Below are 9,504 nucleotides of genomic sequence, written 5' to 3' on the forward strand. Positions count from 1 at the left end.
GAAGTTCTCTCTCTTCTACCCCCACGGACTTTCAACTCTTTGCCTTGACATAGACTTCGATGCCAATATTTACTTACATCAGCACTCTCTACTATCCTATCGTCCTCCACCGTCAACTCACTTTCACAGAGTTTCAGAACTTGAACAGCTATTTTCTTTATACCATTCTTTTCTACTTGATCTTGATTGGAAAAATTCAAAATGCTAGTGTGGCGTTGAATAATAGTAGTGGATTGATAGTGAATTGGGTTCTAGTCTCCATCCCAAATCTAAATAGAGTGTAAGCTATAAATATAGTAAAAAAAATTTATATATACATCAAAAAATTAAACGAACTATTTCTGTCAAAAAAAATTAAATAAGGAGTCTTTGTACAGCTACCCGAGGTGCATTGCCCATTGACTAAGAAGGGGGCGGCGGAGGCAGTCTTCGAACTAGACCACTCGATAAAGTTGTTAATTTTATAAAATTTAACAAAAAAATCATTATTTTTCAATTCATCCCCAGGTTTTATCCCCATTTGTGTAAATTGCCCTAAATTTAAGGCTCATGTTGTATTTTAATATAACAAGATATAGAAGAAGAAAATAATAATAATAATAATTTTCCACAAACTATGTTGTCCATCATCCTCCATATTGGGCCCGGACCCAAAGTTGAAAGAAAGTTTCTGCCCACAACATTGTTGAAGTAAAAGTAGCCTTCAGCTTTTAAGTTCTTTAATGAAATACGTTTTTGCAGGAGGGTGTTTGAGTCACATTATTTTGATAATAATGTATTATTGAATAGTGTATTGATGAGAAATGTGTGGTTTAAAAATAAGGAAAAGTTTCTAATTTGCGTGTAATATTATTTTATTGAAAAATATGTGGTTGAAATGATGTCAAATAACTGTTTAAGAATGCGTTTTTTAGGAATAGTATGACTCAAACAGGCCCGTACTAACTTTTCACAGTGAATATAAAAAGAGATTTATTAATAAAAATTTCCCTTTGCATGAAAGGTCACGCCTTTCAAATTAATTATGAAGTGTTGCTAATTGCTAGAACGCTACTTGAACTATTACAAAGTGCAACTTCCCATAAATTAAAGTACTAAACTCTTATCAATCAAATTCGATTCTTCATGGCAAGCTACACATCTTACATTTTGATACTTCGAGCGGAACATAGATGTGTACACGTTGGACTTGTGCTTTTGGCCTGAGGTTCCAAGAAAATGTGTACACAAGCTGAGCCAACTAAGTTTGAATCATGTCACAAGTTGACATAATGTCACATGATATTTTATTATTGGACTGACTAAAATACAATTAACTTTTTTATCCAATCATATATTGTCAACACGCATTATGTCAAGGCATCTATCAATATCTTTCTGGCAAAGTGACATTACCCAACTAGTTTAGGATGTGGGAAACAAGTTATTTGTGTGTACCCTAAAAATTTTATCTTCCTTGAACTCCAAGTTATTAAGCTTCTCTCGACACCATTTCAAGTGAGATGTGGATATTATCGACATTTTAAGCACTATTTCCACCAGCTTCAAGTCGATTGTGGTTAATAAAACATCTATTTTCTCGAATTCTCTCTGCATGGGATTCACCCTTCTCTTCAACCAACATTTTTTCTTCCCTTGCAATTCTTTCAACAATAGCCCCTTCTTCATGAAAACAAAAGACCATTTTCTTTTTCGTTAAATACATAGAAATTACTTCGATATATATATATATATATATATATAAAGACGTTGGATTTGGATGAAGAAATACCTTTTGTAGATCCTTAGTCAGGTCATAGAAGAGCTCCAAGTCTTTAGGGTCTTCAACACGGGGAGAATAAATCGTCAAAATACTCTTAAATTTCCACAAGGGTTTGTTATCTGATTTTGCAAATAACCAAAAAGCTTTTATGCAATTCTCCAAAGCTTTAAATGCTTCACTTGCCCGGATGGGTTCTCCGCTTATGGTTCCATTTTCTTCTTCAACATAACCTAAGTACATATGATAAAAAAAAAGGTTACATGCATATAATATGAATCCTGAAAATAACTATATACATTCTGAAAAGTCGAGGAGCATCCGAGATTAAAAAGAATTCACAAAACCACAATAATAACAGTAATAAAAGTGCAGAAAATGTAAAATCAACACAGAGATTTTTCGACCGAGGCCCCACAGGTTTGACGACCACTTCTAACGTCTAATCCCATGTTAAACATCCATTAAAAATTGATAAAGCTCGATTGCACTATAAAGCCCCAAAACAAGCAGCAAATTTACAAGAATCGTTCTAGAAATTACAAAGAAATAAGTCACAAAGACTTATCTTATGAAGCACAACAATAGCCAACTACTATCCACAAAGAAATCAAACTGGATCACGAAGATCTCACTAATAACCCAAACTGCCCTCTCTTGAATCACAAATACATGTGCTTATTTCACAGCAGATCACATTCCACCAAGGAACTATACACAAGATCACTAAGATCTTACAGAAATGGGGCTGTATACTTGAATCATGCAAATTCACATAACCCACCAAATAACAGCATACTAACACATGAGAATGGAGTAATACTTCATCATCTCTCAAGTATTTCTCTAAGAATCACTCAAATATCGAACTCAAAATCAAGAAGTATATGGTGTTCACATTCAAAGAAGAAGGAGACAAAGAGGCAACTCCCAAATCCTAAGAATGAATCAAACCAAGAGTCTTTCACGAGTTAAATGGCTGGAAGGGTCTAAAATCAGATCAAACGATCAGAACATTGCCACATGTCAAGATCCCGTGTAATGACTCCACTTTCAGAGTTGCTACTTCAAGAAACACGCATTTCCTTTTTTTAATGAACCAAGCTCCACGTATAGGAGCTCGGTTCACAGGGGGTGTACAGACCCCTCACTGTAGGGGGGTCGGACCCACAGCAATTAAAAAAAAGAAAGATGGGACCCGCTTCCACCTTCTCTCACATCTGGCAGGGGGCTTATGAACCAAGCCCCTGTACCTTAAGCTTTGTTAATTTTGGAAGGACACTTATGGAAGCAACAGGTCCCTAGTTCGATTTTCAACATATTCTTTTCATTACATGATACTAAACACTCATTTGGTTGGATTTCTACTTTTCCTTCTTCCTCTTGTAGAAAGTTCGACGACTTCTAAAAGCTTTTGAAGCTAGAAGAAGCACTTTTACAAAATTATTCAAATATGTTTAAAAGCAATTTTTTAATCTCATAAGCAACTTTTAATTTTTCAAAACTTCTATCAAATGAACCCTTGTATTAAACTCAAATCTAAAAACTAAAAGGTTACCTAAACATGATTAAAGAATCGAATATTTAATGATGCAGAGACATAATATAAGAAGAGTACTGTCACTAAAGGGTATATTTGATTATCTGATAGAGGTCCATCTTAATTTCTACTTAGGGTAATCACAAGGATGCTTCCATTTAATTAAAACTCACTTTGATTCTTAATTCATAAAATCGAGAAAAATGTAATCAGACAATTACTTGCATCCTGGTCAACAATATTAGGCAATTCTGTTTCTTTGAAAAAAATATTAAACAAAGAGCATGGCCCCAATTATAAATAGGAAATGGATAAGCATAGAATAATTAAAAAATTACCAACTTGAGACATGTCATTTTGTCTTATAATAATAATAATAAGGGTAATTAGCACAAAACGTCCTTACCTTTCATGATTTTGTGGAAAATGTCCCTACCTTTCGTTTTTTGGCGCATTTCATCCCTACCTTTACCTTTTCTTGTGGAAAACATCATTTTTATCAATTTTCTCAATAAAAAGTTATAAAATGACTAATATACCTTTCTATTTAAATAAAAAAAATAAAGAACTAAATAGTTCCAATTTTTAAGAAAGTTCAAAACAGGAGGTGGTGGAGAATTTTTTTATTTGGAACTACGATTGCGTTTAGTTTTTTATTTTTTTATTTAAATAGAAGAGTATATTGGTCATTTTATAGCTTTTATTGAGAAAAATGATGAAAAAAATGTTTTGCACAAGAAAAGGTAAAGGTAGGGATGAAATGCGCCAAAAACGAAATGTAGGGACGTTTTCCACAAAAATCATGAAAGGTAGGGACGTTCTGTGCTAATTACCCTAATAATAATAATAATTACCTTTAACCTCAGGAACCTGGAGTAGACTCTTGAAGGAAAACCTTTTATGTATGTAATTTGAATATCTTTCACATTTTTCACATTTTTCATCTTCCATAAATCTTTCTAAAAGAACCTGAAAATTTTGAAAATTTCCTGCAGTACAGTTATGGAATAATGCCTCTTTTTGAGTATTGATAATGGATTCAATCTTTCTGTATTGATAGTAGAGTGCTTCCCAGGACAAGCACATTTGGGCCACATATATCAACTCCAAGTCACTTTCCAAACTACTTGCAATCATTTTTCTGTCCATTTTATTCCATGAGCCACCTACTATTGCATCTGTAAAATCCGAACACAGTATTAGACATGACTATATAGAATTGACACGACCCAATGCACCAAATATGATTAAGGAATGTAAGTACTCACTTATTCCGAATAATCTATCACAACTGAGAATGTCAAACCATCTCATTCTTTCTGTATACTTTCGGTAGAATGAGTCTGCTACTTCGTCTGCACTTTTGTTTGTCGTACATTGCTCGAGTGCGACAGTTGAATTTGAGCAAGAAAATGATGATGATGAATCATCAATAAACAAATCTGTAGCAGATGCAGATGAATTAGTAGAGTCATTCTGATCAGTATCTTCTGATTTCTGATTGAAGCCGATAACATGCAAATCCGATGAGTTATGGGAGCCGATATCGAGATTTTCAAGTTTTTCACCGATTTCTTGATTGCTGAACCAATCCATATCGAGCTCCTCGGGAAACCCTTCTCTAAACAAGTTCCCAGACAAGGTTTTTGCACACGATGACTTCAAGTAATGACTACTTCCCACTTCTTTTGATTGAAATTTATGCAGAATACTAACCTGACTAGGTATACAAGTTGGATTCCAACTACAATATGAAGAAACAACAATTTCATGATTTTTAATTTCTTGCTCCATTACATCATAGAAAACATCGGTTCTCATTGATTTATGAAGAAAGAACAAGACAGCCCTATTCATGAATTTGAAGATGCAAGTGATTCGTAAAAGATAAAACAATGCAAACAAAAGACACCTCCTTAGCTCCTTTAACCATAGAAAAATCTGGAAAGAGTAGAGAAAAACAGGATGGAGATAGAAACTCAAGTAAAATAACTTGATATATCCATTCGGGATGATAATACATTCAATGATAAGCCAACAGGAACCTAGCAAACCCATTAAGAAAACTTCACACTCTCATGAGTTTCTTTTCTAGCATCTTTAACTAATTAATAAACCCAGTGGTTTAATTTTCTTAATTAATGAATTGTAACTATAATATTATTTTCAGCTCCAATTGAAACATCGACGAAACAGACAAATCTACTAGTGACAATAAAATAGTTGTCGAGGATCAACTGTTGATTTGTTAATACGTATTTTTTTCATTAAAGAAAAGACAGACAAAACCTTACTTTGAATGAATGCATTAATTAGTTGGATTCTTATCCAATGCTGATACATGTTTCCAATTTGATCTACGTATCAATTATGTCTCGTTTTTTTATTTATTTTATGTTTGAACGACAAGGTTTCGACCAATATAAGTAATGGATGATGGCCCTAATTAACTGGTCATACCTTCCTCATACGTGCACTAATTATGTCACTAAATTGCAAAAAGATAATTATAAATTAAGTCAATGATTTCCACGCCTCAACAGTCATTAACAGCCTGCCTAACCAAAAAGATAATTATGCTCTAGGTACAGGAAGTTTTCTCAGATAACCCATAGCATTTTTTTTTTCTTTTTTCCCCCCCTCAGCCAACCAAGTCATTTGTTTTGAATTCCTGTACGGTTTCTGTGAAGTGTTTCCTGTACCTATAGCAGCATTGAATGTCGAAAGAATTGATATTGTAATTCATTATTGAAGCTGATAACATACAAATTGGGCTCCGAAGAGTTATGGGAACTTTAATCGAGATTTTCGAGCCATTTGCCTATTTGTTGATCGCTGAATCAATCCATATCGCACTCTACGGGAAATTCTTCTCTATATGTACAAGTTCTCGAATTAGAGTTTTGGACACGATATTAAACTGAATTGATATTTTACACAGTACTAAAGAAGAAAAAGAAAGATTAAAAAGGCGGAACAACATGGGGACGTGCCCGGTTGGAAAATTAAAGGTGATAGGAATAAGAGAGCTACATGTACAACATAATGTACAATATTGTTAACAGTCCTCGCCTCGTCCCTCGGGGCATAATTTAGTGGTGTAAAGGACAGGAGTGAGGTTATCTCACGCCTTGTTGGCAGCCACAGTGTGGAGGTTCGATTCCTGAGACATGTATAACTTCAATAAGAAAAAATAAGTTCAATAAAAAATCACACCCAATATTCAACAAAAAATAGTAATCTTTCATAAATTATCATCAATTGAAAAGTTCTCATACACGATCTTTTCACAGTAGAGAAATATGAGATAGAAAGAAGAATAAAATCTTGTTGAAGGAGGGGGGGGGGAGAGAGAGAGAGAGAGAGAAGGCGGCAAATATACAGAGAGGTGAGAAATGTTGTGAAATTTTTAGGTTTGGGTTAAAATTGTTACTGATTCTTTGTACTTATATTTTTACATTGAAATCTTTCAAAATCTATCTACTTAATGAAATCTTTTAAAATCAACTAGTTATTGAGGACATCTAAATTTCAAAATTACCTATTAAAATCTATGTTGAGGACACCTAAATTCATAAATATTTTTAAAAATCTAAATTGGGAACACCTATATTTTAATGAATTATATTTAAATCTGAATTGAAAATACTTCAATTTATATGAAGTTTTAAAATCCATCAAACTTTAGATTGAGGACACCCCCTTTAGTTTTGGTAGGTGATAATTTAATAAATATTGTCTTCATAATTTTTATTTACCAATAGAATTTTCATCGTAATAAAAAGTTAAATATTAATTTAATAAAATTTTGTTGCTAATTAAAAATTAAATTAAATATACAAGCAACTTTTCAAATAATACTATAAAAAATATAAATATTTTTAATAAAATTAATTTACCGACAAAATTTTCATCAATGAATAAAGTCACAAACTTTTGTTTGATGACTGATTTTGGACTTAGCTCTCGGTCTGCACTTCGATTGACAATCGAACAATTAATGAATTTATTATTATTATTATTATTATTATTATTATTATTATTATTATTAAGTTAGAGCAATGAGAAATAAAATTCTCGAACAAGCTATGTATGGACATTTCTTTCAAAGTCCAAAATAGAGGTGGTGAAATTTGATCGGCACATTGACCCATCCCAAAAGGGGTTGGTCGAGTCCAAACAATTGTTTTTATTATTTTAAAATAAATTGCTAAAGAGAGAATGCAAATTAAGACATCAATTTAAAAAAAAATAGAAAACTTTACATCTCATTGATAATCGTGTTTGCACAATATATCATTACACTTACATTCTCTTGTTTGTAAAAATATCAAACATATAAACAATTTGAATAAAGTTCCTCTACCAGAAAATGTTTGACATATTGAATGGCAGATACTCACATTCGCATGGGACCCCAATCGACCCCACATGAATAAAAAATGCAAAAAACCAAGCCCCCACCCCCTTTTTGTGTTTACTCTGTCAAAAAGGGTATAAAACCCCTTCTATACAACCAGCACGGTTGAAACAATTTATAACTAGAACCATTACTATATCTAAGTGCATCCCTAGGTGTGACAACTAGAGATTCTGCCAGTCCATCTGTGTTGTGATATTTTTGAAATCTTTAACAACATCGTCTTGTATTCTCCTAACCAATTTGTAACAAATAGATGGCTTTGAAAATATATTCCTTGATTTTGTAAGCAAAAAATCACTGCCAATGACCCTTTATACTCAGAGAAAGAATGATGTGCACATTTTACAGATCAAACAAAAAATAATAATGATAAATAAATAATGTTGTGCACTTCTCTTCATAGTTGGAAAAGCAATTTCAAATTTTCAAGCAAAGAAAATGTTGACACATAAAAATTCTGCCCAAATCGAACAGTCCAAGGAGTGAAGCCCAATTGGAGAATCCCCAAATCAGATAGCCCAAAGAACGAAGCACAATCAAACAAATCAAGATGAAGGCTCAAATAAGGAGGGCCAAGAACGCGGTAACGCCATCACCCAAGTTTGCAAGTCGCCCAGAATCTGAGCGAATGGAGTGTCATACAGTCACCCAGAGCTGTTACTCTATTCTCGCCCAAACCTTCAAGTCGCCCAAGGTATTAACAAATATAACGCGTCGTGGTTATCAAGAAGTGCAGTTATCAAAGCAGTTATTAAAGCAGCCCTATCACGTTCCACGATTCAAGGAATTCAATCGAAAGCAGTTGAACGATGAAGGGTAATGGCAGCAGTTAAAAGGCAGTTTTCATGACAAGGTGGCCATTACGAAGAAAGTGGGTAGTTATAGGACGATCAAGCAGTTTTTAGAGTAGTTGATTACAAAGAGATCGTCTATGAAGTATAAAAGGGAGAAAGGACATAGAAGCAAACGACCGAATCCAAAACTCTCGAACAGAGAATATGTAATTTTCATTTCTTTAGTTTTTAGACTTAAACACTTTTCTTTCAGTAACTCGTGTGCTTGCGCCCCTTGGAGGCACGTTTGTTTTTCATTTCCAATTGTAAAGTCATCGCCAATAAAAGAACACCCTTTTTTGGGACTTTGTCTCAAGAGGTTTGTCCCTTACACAATCGTCTGATCCCTTTTAATTGTTAGCGACTAACCCGCGCGAAACAATTTGGCACGCCCGGTGGGACAGTGGTGTTAGGTGTTGAAAGTACAAAAGGGGAAACAATATGCCTCAGAGATCCGATAAGGAAGCAGCAAGTCAGGGAGGAATCCAGTTTGTAATCGAGCGATATGAGGAGCAGCATGCCTCTCCACGAACAGATGGACAGAATCAGAGCAGTAACAGTCGTTACGAACCAATGACGGAGTTGAGTCCTCGAACCATGCGTGCATTACTTGGAAAACTCACGGAAGACGTCGTTGAACAGGTAAATCTTCGAAATATTCATAATATGGAAAGATTTACACAAAATGGGAATGTACACTATGACAACATGGCCAAACAACTAAAGACGTTGAACGAAATAATGAATAAGTTAGTAGGCCAAATATGTCAACCGGCTATACCTCTTACAAATCACTTTCAAACTAGGACGATCGTGGGGCATAATCCCTCGGTCCTAAATCCGAGTCAAGGGATAGAACCGCTTTTTGGTCCCTTTACTTCAAACCAAGGGGGTACTACAGTACCAAATCAAAGCAATGGTAGTGGTATGCCTAACTTGGGGGATAATC

At 34.1% G+C, this 9,504-nt stretch overlaps 1 protein-coding gene across 2 annotated transcripts; it reads right to left on the reverse strand.

Annotated features, from left to right (window-relative positions):
* Window positions 1–1,076: 1,076 nt before the first annotated feature.
* On the reverse strand, window positions 1,077–5,395 carry LOC111381531. 2 transcript variants are annotated; one of them, XM_023005321.1, is made up of 4 exons: window positions 4,568–5,395; window positions 4,154–4,477; window positions 1,772–1,992; window positions 1,077–1,659 (listed from the first exon to the last, which is right to left on the reverse strand). In XM_023005321.1, exons 1-4 carry the CDS (start codon window positions 5,355–5,357, stop codon window positions 1,405–1,407), a joined length of 1,590 nt encoding a protein of 529 aa, XP_022861089.1. In that variant the 5' UTR covers window positions 5,358–5,395; the 3' UTR covers window positions 1,077–1,404. The 2 variants fall into 2 exon arrangements, with proteins under 2 accessions (XP_022861089.1, XP_022861088.1); XM_023005320.1 differs by having other exon boundaries at window positions 1,077–1,662.
* Between the last annotated feature and the right edge of the window lie 4,109 nt (window positions 5,396–9,504).

Source organism: Olea europaea, unplaced genomic scaffold (assembly GCF_002742605.1).
Source record: "Olea europaea var. sylvestris unplaced genomic scaffold, O_europaea_v1 scaffold2326, whole genome shotgun sequence".
Classification (NCBI taxonomy): Eukaryota; Viridiplantae; Streptophyta; class Magnoliopsida; order Lamiales; family Oleaceae; genus Olea; species Olea europaea.